Here is a 24,557-nt window from a genome sequence, read left to right on the forward strand (position 1 = left end):
TTTCTGGTGTACAGCAAAGTGAGACAAATATATATATTTGTCTCACTATAGGTTATTACAAGCTATTGAATAGAGTCCCCTGTGCTCTCCAGTAGGACCTTGTGGTTCATCTATTTCATTTATAGTAATTTGTTCTTAGCAGTAAGTGGACATGGGCCAGACGCAGGACGTGTCAGGGGAAGTGGGTTCTCCCTCGGGGGGGCGGGAACAGAACCACACAGATTAAGAGACAAGGAGGAGCAGGGGTGTCTGTGGGGACGGAAGCCTTCTGTGAAAGCTCCTGCTGGGATATGAGCGCAGCATGGAAAAGCCTTCTCAGGGAGCACCCACTCGTACCCCCCTGCCTGGGGCTGGTGATGCAAAGTCTCGAACACGTCTCCTCCCAGAGGCCTCCACCATGCCTGGCGAGTATCAGATTACCTGCAAAGTATCTTTTTCTTTCTCTTTCTTCCCACTCCTCCCCAACACAAGTTCCAGCCCATCTTACCACCTACCAGTCCCCAAGCCTGCCAGGTGCAGGGGACACACCTTCTCTGTCATTGCCTCCCAGGGCCCAGCTTAGTGCTCAGGTCTCCTCTGCTGCACGGACAGCCGAGTCCCAGTACAAATGACCAGTGTCCATCCATCTCTGGCAACTTTCTCTCAATGAAAACTCTCCTTTCTTCAGCTAAACGTCTTCACGCCCGATCGCTATCACTCTGTCTAGGGTCAAAAGCTGAACCCGTCCGAAGCACCTCTTAATCCTCACTTAATTCATTTTCTTTGCTTGGATATTTTGTAACACTAACAACTCACGCAAGCATGTTGGTCAACACCTCAGGGGCCCGAGGCACACTTATTATAAAAGCTGCCACCTGACACACCGAAGTGCCTCAGAGTAAAAACAGGACCCCTGCCCTCCCTTCTCTCCTTCCCTGTTCTACACCCTCCCTCCTCAACACAGTGTCTTCACATGATGGAAACAGACGATCAGCATTAACACTCAGCAGTGATCTCCTGGCTAGACGTTCAGTTCAGCTCAGTGGGCACCAACGGAGGACCTCCTCCATCCTCAAAGAAAGAGAAGCCAGCTCCAGCACAAGGAGGCAAGACTTGCCGAGGTAAGAAACGCCAAAGCACAGCCTACGGCAGAGCAGAAAGCAACAAAAGCTTGTGTAGAACAAACCAAAAATCTGACACACGTGAAGCGAACGGGGGTGTCACATTGGAATGGGTTGTCTGGAAGGCTTCAGGGAAGAGAGGATCGTAAGCGGTCCTGGAAGAAGCATGTTCCAAGGGAGAAACAGAAGGAGCCGAAGGCGCAGCGGAAAAATGAGTCCAGTAACATAAAGAGCCCAACTCAGGGCGGGGGCGAAAGTGGCACCCACAGACGCCGGCGATGAGAACTCCCGGACGGCTGGCCTCTTCGGTATAATTGCTGCTCTTGTATTTTGCCATTAATCTTGGTGCAAAAGTTAACACAACCATGTAACAGATACTAAGCCTCCAACTAGACACACAGACACATATTAAGTCATTTCCTTCTAAAGCAGTTAAAAGTGTGTGTGAGCGCTAGCGATCCCCCTTGGAGACACACACCACCCCCGTGTTTCTGCCCTGAACTGTAACACAGGCAGACTCCTGGTGATGTCCCTCAAAAGACGTTTACTCAGGGCAAACGCTCAAAGAACAAGAAAACAGACTTGGATCTTAAGGTGTCAGTCGGAATGCAACTTGATCCATCAAAACATCTCATGTCGTGTTTGAACAACCAAATCTCGTAATTCATTATTGAAGGAACTCCGAACTGTTCAGTCATGCTCTCAAAGCTTAAAGACATACAGCAAAAGCCAAACAGAACAGCGCAGCCAAAGGGCGGCTCTCCTTCTCCTCCAGGGCGTGAGCCCTATAAAGGAGCACAAGGGAATCTAACCAAGCCACCCCATTCTCTCTTCCTCCTCCTTCTTTCCAGTGGACTTCAGCCCTGGTTGAACATTTGCTTTTGGGGGAGCTTTAAAAAAAAAAAAAAACACCCTTGGCTGGACCAACTGAATCAGAATCTTTGGGGCCCCAGAGATGAGTATTTCTTAAAAAATTCTCAAGTGATGATGTAGGACTCAGGTGAGGACTACTGGTCTACCCATCAGCAGAGCAAGCAATCTGCTTGTGTTTTCCTGGAGGATCACACTGTCTCCAGGGCCTGCACTGAAGGATGGCCACGTAACAGGTGCGTGGACCATGTTCACGAGGCAAGAGGAAGGAGACAGAATCACACCCGTGACCCCAGTGCCCTGGGTCTGGCTCCACTAACAGCTAAACCACGCGAGACAGCAATCCTGAGCCTCCCAAACTCACTCACCTGGGCTCTCTACACTGGTATGTGCGCCCCAAGCGCAGACAATACAGTTTTGCAATCCTGAAAAACAACATCTTCCAGGGCTGTGGAACCCACAATAATAGCTCACATACACTGCATAAAATAAGATCTGACAAAATGCACCATAAGTAAGACGGCAGCTGGTGAGATCGCAGCTTTGCCTTGCTGGGATGTCAAAAATCACACCTAACAATGCAGTGTTAAAATAACGAGATTTTAAAAATAAAGTCTCTTGCCATTTGAGAAAATCAGAATTCATCTGAAGAACACTTCTGGTAAGGTTAACTCGGAAATGTGACTGTTAGCTGAGATTTTCAGAGCACATGTACTTTTGAAGGTACCACAAGGAAGTGCTCAAATGTTACCAATCACCTGGCTCACTCTTAACAGTTGCGCTGTGGTCGAGGGAAGGTTGTGGGGGTCACCTGGGATCGGAAGGAGGCAGGGCCCCCACAAGGAGAAGAGTAATTGTAACTGTGTTTTTCGATTTTTAGCCTCTTTAGAACAGAACTACCCATATGTTAGTTCCTCCATCCTCCCTGACGGTTATAACCATGGAATTGTTAAAGGTGGGATCTGGGTGCACCTGATGTGCAATTTCTAGGAATAGCACCTATTCAGCTGGGGTCTTTTCACACGGACATGCGCTGATGGAGACAAAAAGCATAGACAAGACTGAGAGGACCTGAGGTTGAGCCCTGGCTCTGTTCCCAGTCCTCCCTGCACGCTGGGCAGGACTCATTACTGTGTCTTCAACTTCCTTACTGATGCAACAGAAGTAGCCTTACCTACGCCGTGAAGTAACCCTTCAAATTGCTATTCGGGTCACGGAGGAAAGGGAACTTGCATTTGTTGAGAGCCTGCTTTATGCAGCACAGACACAAGGAAATCTGCGCATGGAACTGGTGGGCATTCAGTCCTTACTATGCGACCTGCTGAGACGACAGCTGAGGGGCGGGACCTGCCTCCTCTCCAGCAGTCAGCACAGTGCCGGCCACACAGCCAGGGCGCCCCTGGTCCCAGAAGACTCCAGACACGTGCCGGGTGTGCCACGGATGCAGCTGCCCACCCCTGCAGCCCCCACACATCTGTGCACAACTGTGACTTCTGTTAGGCTGGTCCCGGCCCCAAGTCTGTCCCCAGGAATGCTGCTTTTAAAGCAATAGGCAGATGCTCACAAGGCAGGGCTGGGTGTGTGTGCGGATTCAGTAGACTGATGTGTGCTTGCACAGAGCAAAAAACACTGGAACCTAAAATGTGTACCTCAGACTGGTATTTCCCAGTTCGTAGTGATCAATGCTAAGAACCATGGGTTTATCATGGGCCTCACCATTTATAAGAGCACAAGACAGTTATTTTCCTTATAAATTCATTTAATGGGGGTGGGGTAATGGCTCAGTGGTAGAGCGCCTACTTAGCATGCACAAGGTCCTGGGTTCTATCCCCAGCACCTCCTTTAAAAATTTAAAAAAAAACTTTAAAATGAACTTATTTTAAAATGTTAATGAAAATAGTTTTCCCTAAAACCACGTTGTATGAAAAAGTTGTGATACTGACCCCCCCAAAATCTTTTTTTTGAGTTTTTAAGGCTACACTAAGGCTGATCCCTGCTTGAAAATGATTTTATCTAATCCAGAGACCAGGAGCATCTCATTCAGGACCTCTGAACTGAGTGGTTCTTACGTGTTCTCACCAAAAACAAACAGAAAAGTAACTATGTGAGGCGATGGGTGTGTTAACTCGCTCATGGTGATCATTTCACAATGTGTATGTGTATCAGATCATCACGTTGTACACCTTAAACATACACAATGTTTAACTTTCAACCATACCTTGATAAAACGGGAGGGGGGACACCTAAAACAGAGTTATCTTTGTTTTGGTTGACTTAAATGTGTGGATAAGGACACCTGCCTTCCTGTACTAGGGCTGCCATGTGTCTAATTTCCTGGAGCCTCACTTCTTGGGGGCAGCAGTGAAACTGCTCAGGGTGACCGAGCGCCTTGCCCCAGATTCCCTTTGGAGGAAGGCAGGGGCAGAGCTCCTTCCTCAAACAAACACTGAGTCCCGTAGGCGACCCCTTTAACCTTGATTCGGCGCCATACTCCTTATCAGGAAAGCGCCACGCCGCTCCTCCTGGCTCAGATTAGTAAGCTCTGCTCCCCCGAGTGCAGCCACTCTGATGTCTGCTTTGCACTGATTTGGAGACATCACTGTCTGAGGCTTTTCAATTTCCCTGTGGGTTTTAGAATCTAAAAAAAAGCCCGATGGGATAATTACTTCACATGATCCAGAACTACTCCAGGACGATGACTGAGATGTCATAGCTCCCCATGAAATACCGGTGCCCATTGGGAACCCTGTGCCTTGGCAGCAGCTTAGCACCCCGCCTCGCCCCATCTTTCCAGGCTCAGTTTGCAAACCTGTCCTCATTAAGGGGCTCGGGTACCACAAACTCTTATGGCAAAGGCATCTTGTGGTACGTCCTGGACTCCAAAAACCCTTCTAGCCTAAGAAAGCAAGCTTTAAAAGTGCTGTATAATTTGGGGTAAGAGTTCACAGGGAAATACTTCAAGATAAATGAGAGCATTTGCAGGGTACTCTCCTCCTGGCTCCCTGCTTTAGAGGAAAAGGAGGTTAACTTGGGGGGATCAGTAACGGACTCGGCCAAGACACAGACCTAAAGGGGAAGACACACTCACACTGCTTGGTTAACTGGTCATGTCATGATGCGTGACCCATCGGGCAGCTCCCCAGCTGCCCCTGACGTCCTCCTCTCCCCCCACCATGCAGCCCAGCTCTGTGCTGAGCCCCTGACATGGACCGAGTCCAGGTGTGGGTAACGTCCGCACAGTTTCATCATCCCAGAATACTAAGTAGAAGAATCAGGTTTCTACCACTTCTATTGTTCCTAAAAATAATGTTGGAAAAAAATTAAAAATAAGCTATAGGCTCCAGGCAAATGTCCAGTTGTCCTCCAGGACAGCCCAGCCCTGGGAAGTGTGGGGTCCATGGAGCGTGCTGACCTGGACCTCCCGGTCCACTGTCTGGAGCCACGAGGAGTCGCACTAGTAAATCATCTCCGGGTGCAGCTATGGTGTCAGCTGTCACCCCCAGCAAATTCGTTAAGTCAGAAACGCTCCCTTTGGTTTAAAAGAAAAAATCTAAAACCTGTACAAAGGACCTTATCTCAAATCACTCTGCACTTCAACAAAGTCTCTAACTCATAGAAGATCTGATATGACCCCCAGTATTGTGAGCAGAGGGAATCCAGGAGGAGCACTGAGGGTGATCGGCTTCCCCAGGGATGGGAAGGGGCTTGATCCCAGGTGAGGTGGATCCCCACGTACGGGTCTAATAACCACAGACCCTCTGTGCCAGCCCATCTCTGCTAGGTCAGAGTTCCAGGGCTGCCCTCTGGTGCATGCTCAGAAGCAGCTGGCAGGGAGAGCAGGCAGCCCCAGGTCCAGCCTGTCCCGGGGGTCTCAGCAGAGGAGGAGGGAGAGGGTCGCATTCAGCACCTTGGCAGGGTGAAGTGGGATTTAAAAACAGATCCAAGATGTTTATTTTCATGTTTGGGGATCACCATTCATTTTATAGTGATACAGCCCCTGGATGGAAAACTCTAGAGAAATAGCTTAAGATTTTTGTATTTCTCAAAATGGTACAAAAAGGATGAGGAGTTGCTCAGAATCTCCATTTTCTGGATGAGATAGTGCTATTTCCAAAGGCAGATGGGAATGTAGACATTAATAAAATTAAATGTAAGCTTATGTCAGATGAGAGTCCTTATTTTACACTGAAAGGTAATGGCACAAAAATGCAAAGAAATATATGCAGCAACTACCGATGATGGATGAGATCGGCGTCTGTTGACCAAAAAAACAGTATGATTTTTGGAAAGGGAAAAAAGGCCTGCATTTGCTGAAGTTATATATATAAACATACACGCATAGATTTTTTTAATGGAATATATATTTCATAAGTGTGGTTAACACTGCATTTCAAGTTATCTTAATTTTAATCTTCTGGCTTATCTAAATTTTCTCCTTTTTTATAGTCATTTAATTTTTTTAAACTTTTAATGGAATCTCTTCCTATCACTTTAAAAAAATGATTTGAAGCAGAGGCCATCTGTTTCTATGAGGACACGGTGATGAACGAGATAGACACAGGTCCCCACTCACAGTACCCAGAGTTTAGCTGGGAAGACAGGCTGGGAGCAAGTCGTCAAAGTGTGATCAGTGTCCAAAGCAGCATGGGTCCCGCGGGAACAGAGCAGAGAGACCGTCTCTGGCGGGAACAAGGTCATGCAAAGCCAACACGGAAACATGACAGCCTTGAGGGGAAACAAAGTTACCTAAACTCAGCAAAGTCTGGGGCTGGGGCAGCAAAGACTGTGCCAGGAACTGATGGCCAGTCCAGCCATGACCCATGGCCAGGTCAGGTGGGGCCGGGAAGTGTGGCAGGAGACAGAGGGGGGGCCTTGCTCTCTGGGGAGCAGGGCTGGAAGAGGAGTCCCACTTGGAGTTGTATGCAGGGGTCCTGAAGGGGCCTCGAGGCCACCCCTGCTGCCTCTTAAGTACACACCTTACAGAGGTGGCAGGTGGGTAGCTGTGATGGCATCAGAGAAGGCAGAGGGTGCCCTACCCTCGGCGATGCAGCCCATCACCTGAGCTCCGCCCCCGCCACACCCCCACGTGACCGTGAAACTCACACCACGGACCTCAGCGCAGGCTTTGGAGAAGCTTTCTGAGAGCTAGTTTTCCAAGACAGGAGATTTAAGCACATGGACTCTGGAGTTACCCGAGCCGTGGTCATCACCAGCCTTGACTAACTCCTCCCTGACCCAGTTTGCTCACCTGTAAAGTAGGGATCCTATTGTATAGGCTATTGAGAGGGCTCAATGAGGTAAAACATGTAAACAAACAAACAAACAAACAAACAAACAAAACTTAGCACAGTGCAAGGGATCAGTAAAGGCCAAGGCTCCACAAAAGTTGTAATATGCACAGAACTTAATTTTCAAAGTTCTATTATTCTTACAAGTGTAGAAGGATAAATTTCCCTGAGTTCCCTGAAAGAAAGTCCAGAAAAATCGAATCCCACTTATTTAGAAATTTTTTTATTGAGCCCCTCGAAGCCAGGCTCTGTTCTAGGCACTGGAGACGATGGTTGAACACAAAAGATGAAACCCTTGACCTTCACACAAGAGTGTAACGTGGAGTCAGACAAAAGGCAGAAAGAGGAGACAAGAACACGGACACAAAGTGGAACCCACAGTAACAGGAAGAGCTGCATGTGAACCCGGAGCATAAGCTGCCCCATTCTGAGCAGCACAAAACATTGCTGCCAACCCAAATCATGCCTATTTCAGACAACGACAAACTGGCTAGGAAAGACCTAATCTTGTTTGCTTAATTCCCAACACCAGCCTCAAGGACACGAGCCGGGAAGCTGGCAACAATTTAGACTCTAAGCCAGTCACTGAGCAAAATCACCAAACTCCCAATTTCCTGGAAGGTACACACCCTCCCAAGTTGTTTTTACAGGAAACAGACCCCCACCAGATAAAAACTGCTGACCACAAGCATGGAGACCCCAGCCCGGCTGAGACCAGAAGACTGGTGATGCTCGAAACTTCACCTTGATGCCAACCAATCTGAACTGTGCAGGAGAGGCTCACGCACCTGGCAGCCCCCTCCTCTGCCTTTAAAACCTTTGTCTCCCAACCAGCAACTTGGAGATGGTTTCAAGACATTGATCTTCCCAGGTTGCCAGCCTCCTGAATAAAGCAACTTTTTCTTTTCCACCAACACTTGCCTCTTGAGTATTGGTCTTTTGAGAGGCAAGCAGCTGAACTTCGCTGAACTTCAGTACTGGCCCCATCCTGTTATATAGGGCTCTGGGGAAACCCAAAACCAGGAGGAGGCATATGGAGGGCTAGTGGGGTGGGCTGCAGCTTTAACAGGTGGGCAGAGAAGGAGACGAACTTCACCTTCAAAGACCTGAGAGAGGGCAGCCTTAGAGAAGGCAGAGCGCATCTGCGTGGCACCTGTGTGTACCGAGCAGTATGTGCCCTGTCCTCAGGCGGCACACCCCCAAGAAGGCAGGCCGTGCCTGGCGGTGGGGAGGCACCACGTGTGGTCACGTGGCTCCCAGACCAGAGTCACCTCCTTGGGGAGGGAGCAGCAGAATGGCCTGCTGCCTGCCTTCTGCTCAGTTTCTTTATTTAACTGGAGTTGGATCCAAATTCGGGAATGAGTAAGATATGCTCTCTCCGCCAAGGATGTTTCAAGGGCTGGGGCAGCGCTTCCCCACAACCGGCACTCCGTTCACGTAAAATACTGAGTGTTTCAGTATCACTCTTACGTAATTTGCACAAAACTGGTTCGTCCTCTCCAACAGATCCTTTGCCAAGCACTGCGTTTCCTCTTCCCCACTTTTCACCCAAAAAGAGAGATAGGGCTTACTTCTGATACATAATGAAATCTGCTCATCAAGGAAGATGTGTGTGGGCCAGAATTTCCTCTTGACTTCTGAGTGTAAAAACGGTACAGAAGAGATTTTAATGACCTCAGTCTGTAACAAACAGATGAGCTAAGGGCAGATCATCAGAGCAGGGGTCAGCAAAGTACAGCTTTTGGCCAAACCCAGCCTGCCCGCAGTTACTGTGGATAAAGTTTTATTAGAACTCAGCCCTGCTCATCCATCTGCCTATGGTCCAGGGCGGCTTCCACACTGAAATGCAGAGGTAAGTGGTTGCCAGAGCCTAAAATATTTATTCCCTGGCCCTTTACAGGAAAAATACACCAATCCCCAATACAGAGAGGTGGACCCAATCAGAAGAGATTCATCTTTTGAAACTGTCTGAATTAAAACCTGAAATAATCTATAAAACTTTATTCTGAACTTTTCAGTGAATAAATTAAAGTGTATTTTTAAAATGACTTTTCTATGTCAGTATTCTAGAGACTACAAGTGGTATCTTAATTCCCGTAAGATGTAAGCCGTTTTATGTAAAACACTTTCAACCGCGTCAAAAATCAAACACAACAACACCTGCGTGCTGACCTGGCTCAGAGCCAGGGCTCTGAAAATGAGTCAAATCCCCTTTAACAGTTTTTTGCTTTATTTTGTGTTGCTTTTTGATGGATAAGATAATTCAGTTTGCTCTTCCTGTGACTGGGGCCATTAAGACCTACATTTAATTTCTTTCTGTAATTACCTTATGCCATTAACATTCATTCTAAATATGTTTATCTAGTTTAAAAAGTCTCTAAACCAGTATCTTTCAACTCACTTTTTGGGAAAACATACACTTGACTATGACTTTTCTGATCTATAAATGCTACCCTCACCCACCTCCACACCAGAGGTATTTACCTCAGGTCTAAGCGTCTTCTTAATTCTTTTCCTTCAGTTGTCTTTCACAGCCTACTTTGTGCTGATAGTCACGCAAATTAGTTTAAACTGGCGTATTTACAATAACTCTCCCTTCAGTAGTTAATATTTCCATTTTACTTTATTGTTCTAGTTGGTTTTGTTTACTAACAATTTTTCCAAGCACATTTCTATTCTAGAGTTACATCTCTGACTTGATTCTTGGCAACTGATAATATATTATTGAGCAGTTTCTGCAGCAAAAGTCTTTAAGTGTCACATATTCCAGGACTTGACAGAACTGAGATTTTTCTTTTCTATCTTCATCACTGTATTGGAAGAGAAAATATGTCACTAACACCACCAATTGTAATCAAATTCTGGACAGACTGGAGCTTTGATAAATCCTTATCAGCCACCAATTTTCTGGGCAGGTAGAGTCCATACTACGAACAGAAGATGGAGGACGATGCAGTTGAATCCTGGAAGGGAATCCTGCACACTGATGTTCAACAGGACACGCTGTGTCCAGCTCTGCTGAGGACAGCTCTGCCCAGCTAGCTAAGCCCAGACTGTCCCTGACCTGAGTCCTCTCTCTTTTCTCTGCTTCCTTAAGAAGTCTGTTTTCTTTCTAGTGGTAACTCACATGGGTTCCTGGTTGTCCTACCTAGAAAAACAAAAAGTAGGGCCACACCTGGTTCATAGCTGCAGACCATGCACTCAGCCCTGGGAGCAGCTCTAAGACGCTCAGAAAACGACAACCCAGGTGCCCTTACTCCAGTTCCCTGATGATGTCCCTTGGGCATCTCAGATCGGCTTCCAGATTGCCACAGTGTTACATCTCCGCTGGCTCTAACTAGCTGACCTGGCCTGGCCTACCTTCTCGTGGAACGTAAGCCTGGGGCCTCCATTCCTTCACAGACTCCTCTTACCCATAAGGAAGTGGGCGTGGCGGGAGGCTTTACAGCAACACGGACTAAAACCGTCCTCCTGTTCCCAGCCCTTCACTGCTCTTAATTCATGTGACCCTACCAGTGTCCCAGGTGGTCCTTTTGGTGAGATGTCAACATCACTGACATACTGCTGCCACATATGAAGTTTATCTTTGGAAATATTTCTGTAGAAATCCACAAGAGATACCACTGGGACACTTAACACTACTTTTACTTGAAGGGCATTGTCTTTTCCTGCAATATTTCTCCCAACACCAAAGAGAGCAGAAAAAGCAGCAAAAAATTAAGCAGAAGCAAGCGAGTAGATGAAACTTTACTTACAAAGACATCTTTAACCCCTGGGGATGGATTTGCTTTTTGTTTTTGTTTTTTAGTATTCTAGGTCTATGTAAATTCTACAAGGAGGGAGCTCCGGTGGAAACTCCAACATTAAAAGGCACATTCAGATTAGGAAAGTCAGTGGAGAAATGTTCCCTAGGCATTCCTGGCAAAAACCAGATTCAGCATGACCAGAACCCTCTGCTGTATGCAGACAGCTCCCGGGGTGGGAACTCTCAGCCCCTGGGACACCAAAGACCCGCGGAGAAGCCATCTAGCCAGCCCTGGGAGAGAAGAGCGTCTCTGTTCAGCTGTAAGTGGTATTTTCTAGTGTCACTGTACTTACATAGTTTTAAACAGTTTTTTTAAAGGCAAGTATTTACTTTTTGTAATGTAGTATGCTAATTTTAAGGTTATTATATAGTGGCAGATTTTAAAACATGAATTTTATCTATCAAAAAAACAAGTTGGAGGTAAAAATATTCACATACGACCTGCACCTAGTACAAAGCCACACTCCAGATTATCAAACTAATTGCTAGTCAGATGCAAATACCAGATACCAACGCTTGGTGGGCCTTGCAAACTTTTCTGCAACAGATTTCATTTCAGCCCTATGAAATGGATTCTTTAAAGGCCAAAACAAAAACAACAACAGATTTACACTGCTTAACCACGTTTGTAAATTAAGCTAAAAAACCAAAAAGTTGTGTCCAGATTTCTAACGCCACACCCACAATTTAGAGTTGTTGTGCCTTTAAGTCGATTCCAAGGGTAAATAGGCACGTATTCCCCACCTCTGGGGTTCAAATGCACGGTTGTTCGCTTGGTTTTTCCCTCTGGTCTATACTCAGGATCACTTTCTCCTTACTGGTCAGACAGGCGTAATGGAAAGAATGGGCTTTAAAATCCGACAGAGTTGGGTGTGAACCCTGTCTCGCCACTGGCTAGACTACCGGTTAACTTCTCCCATCTCTGCTCTCTCACACTTAAAAGGGGCTAGTGGTGTGTATGCATTAGGGCTGCCAAGGAGAAAGTGGGTTTAAATGAGATGCTGTAGGTAAGAGTCATAGCGCACGCTAAGGGCCAAGTGCCAGTCGCTAAGGGCAGTGAGCAAAGCCATTTCACCTACAGGAAACTGCCGCGGGAATAGAATCCCACTCTTTTTAATGAATAAGGATATAAAGACTCAGAGGGTGAGGCGCTTTTCCGAAAGCCCACTCACCAGTGAGGGAAGGAGGCCCCAGTGCTCAGGTCCTCCTCCTGCAGGTCCCAGCAAGAGCACGTTAAGAGATAAACATCTACTTTCGCTTTCAAATTAGTACAGCAGGGGATGAAACCCTTCCAGAGGATCCTCTTCCTTACATAGCCCTGGTCTCCCAGTGTGACCTGCCGATGTGCTGTCTGGTGTAGCTTTGGCCTTGGGGACAGTCAAAGTCAACCCAAGGTGACAGCAATGCTCAGCCACCAAAGAAGGAGGCACAAAACAGGCAGCATGCTTGCCTCTGCCCTGCAACATTCTCCAGAAGAAACCAAGTGAAGAAACCAAGCCACCTGGGACAGATGGACGGGGCACGTGCTCTGATTTGGGGCAATGAAGGGAGCCATCTCCCTGCCTAAGTTTGATGCAAATTATGAATTCTTAAAGAGCTTTCCTGAGCATTTACACTTTACCACGTACAATCTCTTGCTGCCACTTAGAAGCAGAGCTGTCACAGATGCACAGGAAACACAGACGGCTACCTAGACTGACCAGCAGGTGTGGCCCCCACCGCGGCTGCAGGAGGAGGCAGCCCACCCTCCTCCTCAGCCCCTCTGGAGGTTGGCACCTTTCTGACAGCTTAACAGTCACACAGACTTCCAATGGTTGCTGTTCCACAAGGTTTCATGGATCCCAGGGTCCCACAGTCACCTCTGAAGATGGGTATGGGTTTAGGGAGAGGGACTCCAGGTGCTCTGATTTATCTGAAACCCATCACATCCCCTTCATGCTTAAAAAGGCCTGGATTTTCAATTCTGACATTCCACTGAAATTAACCCTGGGAATTTAGTTTCCAAAAAAATTGTGCCTTTGGGGAGAAAAAAAAATCATAAAAATGTGAAAAATGGAATTATCTGTTAAAATCCTGACAACTTTGAGTACAAGCACTGCCAAGCGCTATCTGCCCTAAGCGAGCACGGGTCCAGCCTGGGTGCCCCTCACTGCAGTTCCAGTTAAATGTTTCCGCTCGGTTTCAGCGATGTGACCGTCCAGGCTGCTACATTCCTGGGGACTGCTTACCGATGGGGCCTCAAAACAACGATCTCGGGAACAGAGCCTGCCTCGGACATGTTTATCTGAGATAACTTACCACCACCCACTCTCTAAAATCTAACCCGGACCAGGTAACAGAAATGAAGAAGTAACATTTAAACTCAGACAGCGACCACGTTCAGTAAGTAGTTTGGCAACTGTGATCGAACTTCTAGAAAATACAAACCACTAAATACAAAGTAACCAAAGCCATGCTTCCCTGGGGTGAGAACCCAGTAAAGGGGCGCACGGAGAGGCAGAAGTCGAGCAAAACAAAAAGGCATCAGAGACACTGTGACTGTCACACAAGGTCAATTTGAAACATTTTTTTAAAGCCTCAGATGTAGAAAATTGTTTTGAAATCTCACCGGAGATGACTGGTTTGATAATTGACCTTTTCATCCAGGAAACCACGGCATTCAAGGCTTCGCAGGGCAACCCAGAGGAAAGCGGGGCACCCCCGGCCCCGTCCCGATGCCTGGAGTCCCCACGCCCAGGCGGCCTGGCCAGGCTTCTCATCAGACTGTCCTTGCCCTTGTGACTGAATGAACCATGAAGGTAACGGATTCTAGAAATGTCCAAAGCCAGCTCAAAGCAGCTAGAGAGGCAAGAAGGCGGCAGGACTCCTCAAGTTACACAGCACCTGTGGTTTCTAAGCAGTGAGGGTGAAGCCCCCAGCCTGTGTGAACGCCAGGCCTTGCGTCCTAAGCAATTGCACAGCCAAGAGCTTCCTCATCTGACATGTTTTCCGAAAACACAAGAGAACTGAGGTGGCAGTAAAGACTGAGAGAAGGCGAAGGACGGGAAATCACAGAGGACGAAGGATGCGCTGGAAAGTGAACAAACGAAATAAGGGAGAAGGAGGCGGTGACAAGCAAGAGGAGGAAAAGGAGAAAAGACGGAAAGAACTGGGGGCACCTGTGAAAACATACCTTTGATTTTCTCCCGTCTCCCCCATTAATGACAAAGACATTTTTGGCGGCCCTGTTCTTCATGTGGTTGTCAAGAACAGCAGGAGACTGACTGACAAAATGAGTAACTCAGCCTTTCCTCGAGGCAGTTAGAAGCTGGGATTGGAAACAGCGCAAACACTAGAAACCTGCTCTTGGGAGGTACCCCAGGCGGAGTTTGTCCCTGCCTCCCCTCCATCCCCCGCCCAGCCCCGAGGCGGCCGGCACAGAACTCAAGAGGAGAGCAGTGGGGAAATTGCAAAATGCCTCGGAACAATTTCTCAAAACTTTTTTTTTTAAGTGAAAGCAGCTAAACCCCGGGGCTGGGACATTATCAAAAGGTGAAAATCCACTGCGAGTAAGGAAAGGCATAAGAAAGCACTCAAATACACCTTCACTGGTGGGGCACCATCAGAGCTCACTTGACTACCATCTCTGCGGACACAGAACATTAAAGGACCAGCTCAGGGCTCTCTCTCCACAACGGCGATGGCTGGGAGCGCCTTTGTGAAGGTGGTTTTAGTGAAGGAACATGCAGTGTGATGCTACACCCATCCCCTTTCTTGGCAAATGTTAAAGATAAGGTGGATAAAGTTTCCTGGTGCCCAAACAGTGCCCAAAATTAGATCATGACTGTGGCTGTTACTCCTTCAAAAGAGAGGGGAAAGGTGAGCAGCGGCCAAGATCTAGCTCACCTGCTGCTGCGGGAGTGGCCAGGTGACGCTCTCAGAAGAGACATACAGCAGGTGCCAATCACCCCCAAATTGAGCATGTAAACTGTCCCTTCCTGGTCCATCACATAGCTGTTTATTCTATGAAAATGCGTTCTATACAATTTTGGCTTGGGATCAAAACTGAAATTCATATTCACCCCCCCACCCCACAAAATCACTTTTTTCCACGAATTACAGAAAATAAAACCTCTTGAAATGCTAAGACACCAGCATGTGATGTTGTGGTCAGTGTTCTACAATCTGGCAATGTCTACCCTCCGCCATCAAGATCTGCTTCTCTGGTCTCAAACCAGCAGTGTTTTGCCATCTAGGGAGGGGTTGTTATCAATCTGGCATTCCTCCAACTCTCAGCAGATTAAAAGGATAAAGCATTCACAGCCACTCCACTCAGCCAATTAGACTTGAAGATAGAAGCAAAGTTCAAATGCCACTTGACTACACAAACATGGTGCTTTCCTTACTGTGGGGACTTGAGCATTGATGCTGTAACATCTACAATATTAAGTCAAGACAAAAGCCAGACGATTCAGATGTTTATTCAAAGTCAGAATTATGAGCCTAGAGTTCCCAGATTCCTGAGGGGGAAGATCCACAGATACAGATCGTAAGATAAGTGAGCTCCCTGAAACTGCAGATGACTTTTTACATATGTATCTGAGCAATTTTCTGAGGGTCCAGAGTTTCATCAGATTCTCAAATGGTCTGCTCTAAATAATCTCCTAAACAAGGCAAGAGAATGAAACCCTAGAGCAGACATGGGAGTGGAGAATCTAACCCTCCTCACCTTTCCTTACCATCACCTTAAGTAACTTCAGCAACTGTGTGATAGACAATAAACACCCAACATTAATTGTAACTGGTGCTTCTAAAATTTATTTTTAAGCAGCTCTCCATCTTCATCAGGAGAAAAGGTTATGTCAAGCAAAGACTGCTTTGGATCACGTGTCTGGGCAGAAAGACCATGAGAGAAGTCAGGGAGTACAGACGCTCAGAGCCAGGATGGGCCACCAAGACAGACAGACCCAGCCCTCAGCTGCACAGACGCAGACATGTGGTGACTTATCCAAGGACAAAGGGGCTTCAGTGTAAGACTTAGGGCAAAATCCCACATGTTCTTCCTCTGAGCCCACCCTTGCCCAGGAGGCTTCCCCTGAGAAACGGGGAGTGGCCAGGTTCACTGAGGTGAGGGTTTGGCCTGAGAAATTCAGACCCCTGCTTTCTTCTGCTCCAAAACATGAAATGATCCTGAGGTCTCCAGAGCTCTCTATGTCCAATCCAGGAAGCCTAGAAAGAAAATAAAGATGGAGAAAGAGGCCTGAACGCCACAGAGGACGTGGATGAGGGATGGAGGGCGCCACAGCATCTCCCCCACGAGCAGATCCACAAGCGCGTGGCCCCCTCCTCACCCAACAAGAACACCTGCCGTCCACCCTCTCCTTGACTCATCCAGGTGCACCAGGACCAAAGGAGCAGGCTGCGGGGCCCTGTCCACCCTCAAGGGGCAGGTGGCTGGCTGGCTGCTCTCTTGTCTGCCTTGGAAAGGCCCAACACATCCCTCCTTCAGTCTCATCTCAGAGAGGATGGGAGCAAAATCTCGGCCCCTGCTGTCCCAAAGGGGAGGAAAAGGAAGGACAGGGCTGCACCAGACGTCAGTGTGGCCAGTCGGTCACCAGGTTCAGGCCAGGCACGGCCCTGCAGTGGCCCTGACTGTCGGGATCCGCCCCACGTGGCCTCAGCTCCAGGGTCTCCAAGTTACCCTCCCGTGAGTCATCGCCCCGCGGTGTGAGAAGGGGTGTAATTTTCCCTTCAGCACTTGGGCAGCTTCCCTGGCAAGTGAACTGCAGCGCCAGCGTGTCGCTGGCAGGCCCCGCACTCAGCCCACCCACGGGCGACTCAGGCCGCAGCCCGCACCGCCCCTCAGGCTCCTTCTCGCTCCTCTTCGTTTGGTGGCTCTGCGGCTGCCTCGCTGTGGCAACTTTTCCTTTTTCCCAGAGAAACAGGATGCAAAGGGAAAAGCTGGAGGAGAGGGAGAAAGCAGGGCCAGAGGAAGCAGGAAGCAAAGGCCGGAGGACAAAAGAGGAAGGAGCAAAGGAAGAAGCCAGAGGGGAAACCAGTGTGTTTTCAAGAAAGTCACCGTCACCCAGGGAGCTGAGTGCCCGGGGGAGGGACTGAGGGAGCCCCCTGGTCCGTCCAGCTCCACTGTGGCTCAGTGGTGGGGTCCCCACCTCACAGGTGGGTCGGGGGAGCGAGGTGCAGCCAGCCAGACCTCCCCAAGCTGTGACCTGTGTCGTCAGGCTCCACACGCTCCGCTGTCCACACACGTGCACATCCCACGTTAACACAGGGCTGCGGCCTCGTGCCACACCTGCGGCCAGCTTGCAGCATCTTGTGGTCCCTGTGCCCCATCCCGGGCTCCCGGGACAAGCAATCCGGGGTCAGAGCTTTAAAGGCCTCCCCGGCAGAGGCTCAGACAGCCAGGCATCACCCAGCTGGGGGCAGTTTCTGGGTCTCTGGTCCCAGTTGGCCCACAGCTCAGCCAGCAGCAAAAGTCCCCTTCCACTGGCCAATGCGCTCTGTCCAGGGACACACCCGGCCTAACACCATCCCCTTCAGGACCCCAGCCCACAGCCACAATGACGGGTGGAGAGGGAGGGTCCCCAGCAAGATTTCTTCCCACTGCCTTCTCATCAGTCCCCTCCTCCACTGGCCACGCTCTCTGTCCCAAACTGCTGCCAGCCACCTGCACAGTGTGCTCATACCGGAGGGCTCCACGCCACCCCACACCTCAAGCTCCCCGCTGGCCCTCCCCACACCCAGCGTTGAGATCTGGGTTTCTTTTGTTCTTCCTTCCTTCGTCTCGTGGGACACTGTGGGTGACTTCTCCAACCCTGCGGGACAGAGCGTGTCTGCCATCCTTGGCAACAAAGAGGACAGGGTTCCTGTGGGCTTAATGCTGTAGCAATAGCCCTTGCTTCCTTCCACACCCAGCAAAGAGTTGGCATCTCCCCGATGCATCCACCCTAATGATCCAGGACAGACTAAGATCCAGGACAAGATCCATCAGCTCCAGGACAGACCAAGAAGAGCAAGGGGCTAATACACTGACGCCAGGAAAATGGGAAATTAAAAAAAAATCCAACTAGCTGCAAAGGGATCAAGTGTCCTTTCAGACACCAACGAAAACTGATCACAGTTGCTTCAAACAAGTCCCCCGACTGGCCACCAAGTCCCTGCTGAAAGGAAGTCCAGCATTAGAAACGCAGAAGGGTGCCTGTGAGAGCTGCCGGGAAACTCGGCTCAACTTTGACCCTTTTCAGCCTGCGTCCTTGGCTCCACTCTCTGCCTTGAAGTGACGCCTCTCTTCCAAAAGGCGAAAAGCCTGCAAGACATCCTGAACATCTCAGGTGCACAGCCCACTCCTGCTGAGGATAAACACGGATCTAACACACACTGTCTTACTTAGTCATCTGAACAACCCTCTGGACAAGGTCATCAATTCACATCACTCGACCTAAGAAAACTGAGCTAAAAGAGGGGCTCTGTCTCCACGCAGACGACAGAGAGCTAAGAGGACTCAACGGCCAAGGCCCCTGGTTTCCCGTTCTTCTCTCTCTCTCGGCACAGCTCAGCAGGACTGGACCCCTGACACTAACTTCAAGATGGCTGGGGAGGCAGCTCCCGGGTTAAGTCATGCATTCGGTGAGCAAAGTGGGAAAGCAACTCAAAACCAGGCAAATGTATGAGACACGTCGGGAAGGGGGAAATTCACCTACTAATGTGTCATATTTGTCCTTCTGGTCACCCGTCATCCTCTCCACAACCCAGGCCTGACGCTGTTATGTTCACTCACAGGCGAGGACAGAGGGGCTTAGAAAGGTTGGGTACCTTGCCCCGGGCATGCAGAGCCAAAGCCTGGCGGCCTGGGATACAGATGCGGGTTTCCAACCACGAGGTCCACATTCTGCTTTCCCACTGCCTACGAGAAAAGGGTCCCCGGAATTAAGTCACTTGAAAGATTATTGTCTCACTACTAGGGAACATCAGACCCCAAATCATTTTTCAGGGACCTGGGCTTGCTTTGAAGGTGCTACCTCTCTTCATTTCTATGGGAATTATCTCAGATAACATGCATTTAGAAATAGGTATGGTTAGGTTTTTAAAAAGGATCATGATTATATTAGTCCATTGAATAGCAGATGTATAGAAAGACTATTTCTTTTTAGGATTTTTTCATTTAGCAAAGCTCTTTGGTGTTTTGTTTTTATTGAAGTATAGTCAGTTTACCATGTGTCAATTTCTGGTGTACAGCATAATGTTTCAGTCATACATATATATGTTTTCATATTCTTTTTCATTAAAGGTTATTACTATTGAATATAGTTCCCTGTGCTAAACAGAAGAAATTTGTTTTTTATCTATTTTATATATAGTTAATATTTGTAAATCTCAAACTCCCAATTTATCCCTTCTCACCCCCTTCCCCTCCCCCCTCCAGGCAACCATAAGTTTGTTTACTATGGAAAGGCTACTATTTATAAATTGTATTTTCACTTGACTTTTTAACAAAAACATCTAACAACCAAAAGATCCTGAAATTCAGGACACTCAAAGAAAGGTAAGAGAGATATAATTAAAAATGCTGGGAAACTAATCACGTGATCCGCTAATCTTTTTCTTTTCCTTTAGCTTCTCAGAGATGCAAGCTCTTAAAAGCAATTCATGCAAAAAAAAAAAAAAACAAAAAAAAAAAAAAAAAAAAACACTCAAACGGTTAAGCTAAGTGGGTGAGCAGGCATTAAATGTTAAATGCAAGTGATGGTAATGCTGGGTACCCAAGCCTAACCATCAGTGCATGTCCCTTTTTCCTACCTTGAAAAGAAGCAGGATAAAATATATCCTAAACATGATGAAATTGCAAAGAGCAGCACACACCGTTGTCAAGGCTGTGCATCTCCAGATTCTCAATGCTCTCTGTTCTAGCAACACAACGCCTACAAACTGCAAAAATAATCACTGCCAAAGCTGCAGTAGGTGATTACATAAAATTCTTCTCAAAAGCTGAAAAAATATTTCATCGGGAATAACTAAAGCGAAAACGCTGCTTACCTTGTAGGAAACGGGTTTCACCCGTGTGGATTTGCTTTTATGGCAGGAAGCTCACATGAGTACGTACGACACCCCAAGAAAATTTGACAAAGCAGAAAAGGACTTACTGTCTTCAAATTCTTCTTCTCTCTTTTCAAACATATTTTACGGAGTAAATATTTGAAATGTCCCTAGGACTTTCTGGTATCTTTATATTTCAAAAGGACAACGCTATTTCAGAGATCTGTTTAAAGACCTATGCATCCTTGGAATGAGAAAGGAAAAGTTGACAGTGCCACCGAACCACTAGGATCCCAGAGAAATCCTCTTATCTTTCGCTGTAAAGAGTGCTCAAAGATGACTGCCAGGATCCCTTCTGGAAAGAAAGGCTTAGCTTCTTTTTGGCATATCAGCCTTTCAACATTTTAGAGTAAAATCAACTTTCAAGACAGAGAAAGAAATATGCAAGCATGCTTACGTTTGGACCAGAATCTACACCCCTGAGCATCAGAGCCCTTGTTTACTTACACGCTGTACATAAAAAGGAAAAGTTCAAAGAAGCCTGCTCCCTCTGGGAAGACTGATTCCATCTACAGTCGGCTGTTGAGAAATGAGTAAGACAGACGTGCTCTCTCATTCTCGTCCCCAGGCAGTGAAAAAAAAATCCCAAACTGCTCTTCTAAGTCACATTCACAAGGACGTCCTAGCGCCACCAAGCTCTTCCTCCAAGGCAGTCAGGGGATGGGGGAGGCTCAGCCCTGGCTCTGGGTTTCCACCCCCTGCAGCGAGCCCGCCTGCTCTGGGAGGACCCCAGGTTAGGGCACACGGGGAGACGGGGACCCCAGAGTGCCACCCCTTCAGAGCCAGCTCAGAGGGTTGAAAACAACGCCAGCCAGATTTCCATGGGGACGGCTTTCCACCCCTCAAGTTCCCAGAACAAACCAGGAACTCCTTCAGCCCCTTCACCCCCAAAGAAATTGTTTATTCCTTTCAAACTCCAAACTATGACAATAGTGCAAGCTAATTGCTAACAATATTGAAAAAAAAAAAAGTCCCCCACATGGAAGAGGTTGCCAGGGGCACACAAAGAGCTGTGACAGTAATAGGCACCCTGGAAAAGAAAGAAGGCGATCAATTATGTACCATTTGCAGAAATTGCGGGGCTGTCAGAAGCCCCCCTTACAGCTGCACTTCAGCAAGCCCGGCTGCACTGGATTTGCGAGGAAAATTACTCCTTATTCTCCCATCTAGAATACTGTTAGTAAAACACCCCCAACGGCCAGGTTCAACCAGGGTCTTATCTGAAAAGAAGTTCGTGACCCCTGAGAAGGCTAGACAATGCGCCAGCCTGGGGAGCCCAGGAAACAGGGGCTGGTCTCCTCTCTGGGGGGTGACGGGGGTGACTGCGTCCTGTGGGCACCAGGGGACAGTGCCAGGGCTGTCCCCAGAGACCCACGACCAGCACACGATAGGCACGCATCCCCAAATTCTCAAATCGCCATTCAGAAAAGAGAAAAACACTGCTTTTAGATATAACTGGATGTTTCAGGAGGCTAAAAATAACAGAGAGAAATCCTATTTTTTAATTCTTCAATGCAAAACTACCTTTTCACTAATATCCATCACAATGATCACTTCTGATAATCACAGATCCTTCTCTGCCAAGGAACAAAGAACAGGGAAGCAGAGTGACTGCTAGGCATTTGCTGTTGTTGCTGTTTTTAACAAACGTACTGAAATCCATTATTATAGATAGATTTATTCAAATTTGAAAAAGATGAGGTGAGAACTACTCTCGACTTGAGAGGGATTTGACAAAATAATTAACATGCGAATATTCTTTTTCCACTTTTTTTTCTCCTGTGCTCTTTGGTATTTATTTGCTTTCTCCTTTAACCATGAAAATGAGAGCTCAGAGAGCTCCAATTTCTAGCTGAACTGCAGCTTTTGCTCCTCTTCTAAATTTCTAACTGATGCTCCAATGTTCATTTTATAAACGCTTTGTTTGGTCATGATAGGCACTGCTCAGTAACAGAGTTGGAAATAGCCATGACATGGTAACCTTTTGCATATTTATTTTATAAAAGCTTAACATAAAATAAAACCGGGAAAAGAATTAATTTCCTCCTTCAGAACTTAAATGTGGGACTCAGATTATAACAGAGAGGAAACCATTATCCCTAATGGCGTTAATGATTTCTCCCTCATGTGGACACACAGCGCCAGCACCCCACAGGCACACTTACCTTTAATAGAGAGCTTGGCTGCTTGAGTGTTTCATGAGCATTTGCCTTTTTTAAAAAAAAAAATTTAAGACAAAGCCATCCAAACACACCTATTTGATGCTTGAGGATCTACTGTTTCAAAAAAATGAGGTCCACGAGCTACAATATTGGGTTTCCAAAGGTAAACAGCCCACCAGAGATAGAACAGAGTAGTCAGGCTAAAGATGCTGATGATTTAAGCTTAGTAAAAGAAATTGCATCCTAGAGGTATAACCAACCAGTGAAGGCAGCTGAGTATTTGCTCTGTACAAGGATTTGGAAAGAAAGAGAAGGGAGATTTTGGAGGAGGTGGATAGGAAGGGGGGAGGGATTCAGGGGGTAAGGAAGGGAGAGAGGGGAGGAGAGGCTGGGGCCAGTGGCCACTAGAATTTGCTTGAAAGCTGGCAGGCTGTAACCTGACCCACCCAACTCGCAGTGAGCACCACCAGTCACCGAAGGGTGTGTCACGTGGCCACTCACCAAGGGACTGGCCCCCGGGGGTCTTAGTCTAAACCTAACCTTGGTGTGGTCCCTGCGATAAGTTTTATTTAAACACCTGCCATAGTTTGTATCTCCTCCATTCTTGTTTTGTACTTATGACAAAAGCAAGAAATATAAAACAGTGTTATCATTTCAAAGTCAGTTAAAACTGGATTGTGTACTTAAGATCATGTCCATCAGACCATTTCTGAAAGGACAGCTGACTAAGAACAGTGAAAAATGTAAAGGGAGGGACCGTAACAAGTGTTGGTGAGGGTGCGGAGAAACTGGAACCCTCGTCCGTTGCTGGTGGGAATGTAAAATGGGGCAGTGCTGTCCGTGCCAAGCAGCTGGGCTGCTCCACAAAAAAGCTAATCATGGAATTACCATACGACCTAGCAATTCCACTCCGAGCTGCACACCCAAAAGAAGTGAAAACAAGGTTTTAAACCGATTTCTGTATGCCAACGTCACTGCCGCGTTACTCACAACAGCCAAATGGCGGAAACAACGCGAGTGTCTATCAATAGATGGATGGATAAACAAAATGTAGTATGCACATAGTGGAGTATCACTCAGCCATAAAAGGAGTGAGTTTTTTATACACGCTACAACTTGGATGAACCTTGAAAACGTTATGCAGAAACAAAAGGATGAACATTATACGATCCCACTTACATAAGGTAGCTAGAGTAGGCAAATGAGACAGGTCTGGTAGAGGTTACCAGGGGACCAGCGGGTGGGGTGAGTGGGTAGTTACTGTCTAATGGGTACAGAGCTTCTGTTTGGCAGGATGAAGTTTTGGAAAATGGACCATGGTAATGGTTTGCAAAATATTGTGGATGCAATTAATGCGATGAAGTATACACTTAAAAATGGTTAAAATGGCATATTTTATGTTTTATATATTTTACCACAACAAAATGACCACTTCCCAAAGTAATTTAGCTTTGGAAAAAAAAATCCAAAAGTAGTAAAGAAATAGAATAATAATTTTATGTGGCTGCCGGAACACCTGAGCTTAGATCTTCCTTGTCAAACCATCCTAACATACAAATGGCTGTGTTTGTATGGCTCTTTGGTGGCCTGAGAGGAGCCATGGGGGAGGTCCAGCTAGAATCAAGGGTTCCCATTAGTACTTCACTTCAAATAAAGAAGGAAACAATTTTCTTTAAGGGATTTAAAAAGAAAAAAAGTTTGCATCGATGGCTGGACCAAGGGAGAGGAGAACTCCATCTTTTCCCCCGCCTCTGGGGAAGGCAGGAACTAACACTCGCCTGCCAGGTCCTCGTTTGAGGTCTGAGACAGGATCTTACCCGGAATGTCTGCTCTTTCTTCTGCCTGTGGGAAACCTGGTCCAGCGTGCCATCTGTCTGACTCCTTTTCAGGCCAGTTGTGATGTCAGGGACATTGCTGAGATCTGCGTGGAAAGTGACAAAAGCATAGGTGAGGCTGGCCGTTTGCAGAGAATAGTAATGACTGGTGTAAAGGCCCAGACGGAGAAAGAAAAACTTCAACAACCCAGAACGCAGACGTCAGGCTCCTCAGTGACCCAGGAGTTACCACGTGCACAGCTGGTCTTCTGAAACACATCTGGGCTCTGGCTAATTAAAGACACAACATCTGCCTGTTTGGTCAAAGGAGGCCAATGACCAATCGAGACAATGATTTAAATGCCTGGCCACCCTTGTCATTACTGTGTAAACTTAACTAAGAACGCTATTTTTTAAATTTATTTATT

General features: G+C 47.4%; 1 protein-coding gene across 13 annotated transcripts in view; it reads right to left on the reverse strand.

The window, feature by feature from the left end:
• Nucleotides 1–24,557, reverse strand: part of TIAM2 (TIAM Rac1 associated GEF 2) — a 216,281-nt gene that overhangs the window by 21,591 nt on the left and 170,133 nt on the right. For all 13 annotated transcript variants that reach the window (XM_074368102.1, XM_074368106.1, XM_074368100.1 and 10 more), the window contains one exon: nt 24,133–24,236. In XM_074368102.1, the coding sequence (XP_074224203.1) occupies nt 24,133–24,236 (104 nt within the window). The remainder of the gene's footprint in view (nt 1–24,132; nt 24,237–24,557) is intronic.

The sequence above is a fragment of the Camelus bactrianus genome, chromosome 8, assembly GCF_048773025.1.
Source record: "Camelus bactrianus isolate YW-2024 breed Bactrian camel chromosome 8, ASM4877302v1, whole genome shotgun sequence".
Taxonomy (NCBI): Eukaryota; Metazoa; Chordata; class Mammalia; order Artiodactyla; family Camelidae; genus Camelus; species Camelus bactrianus.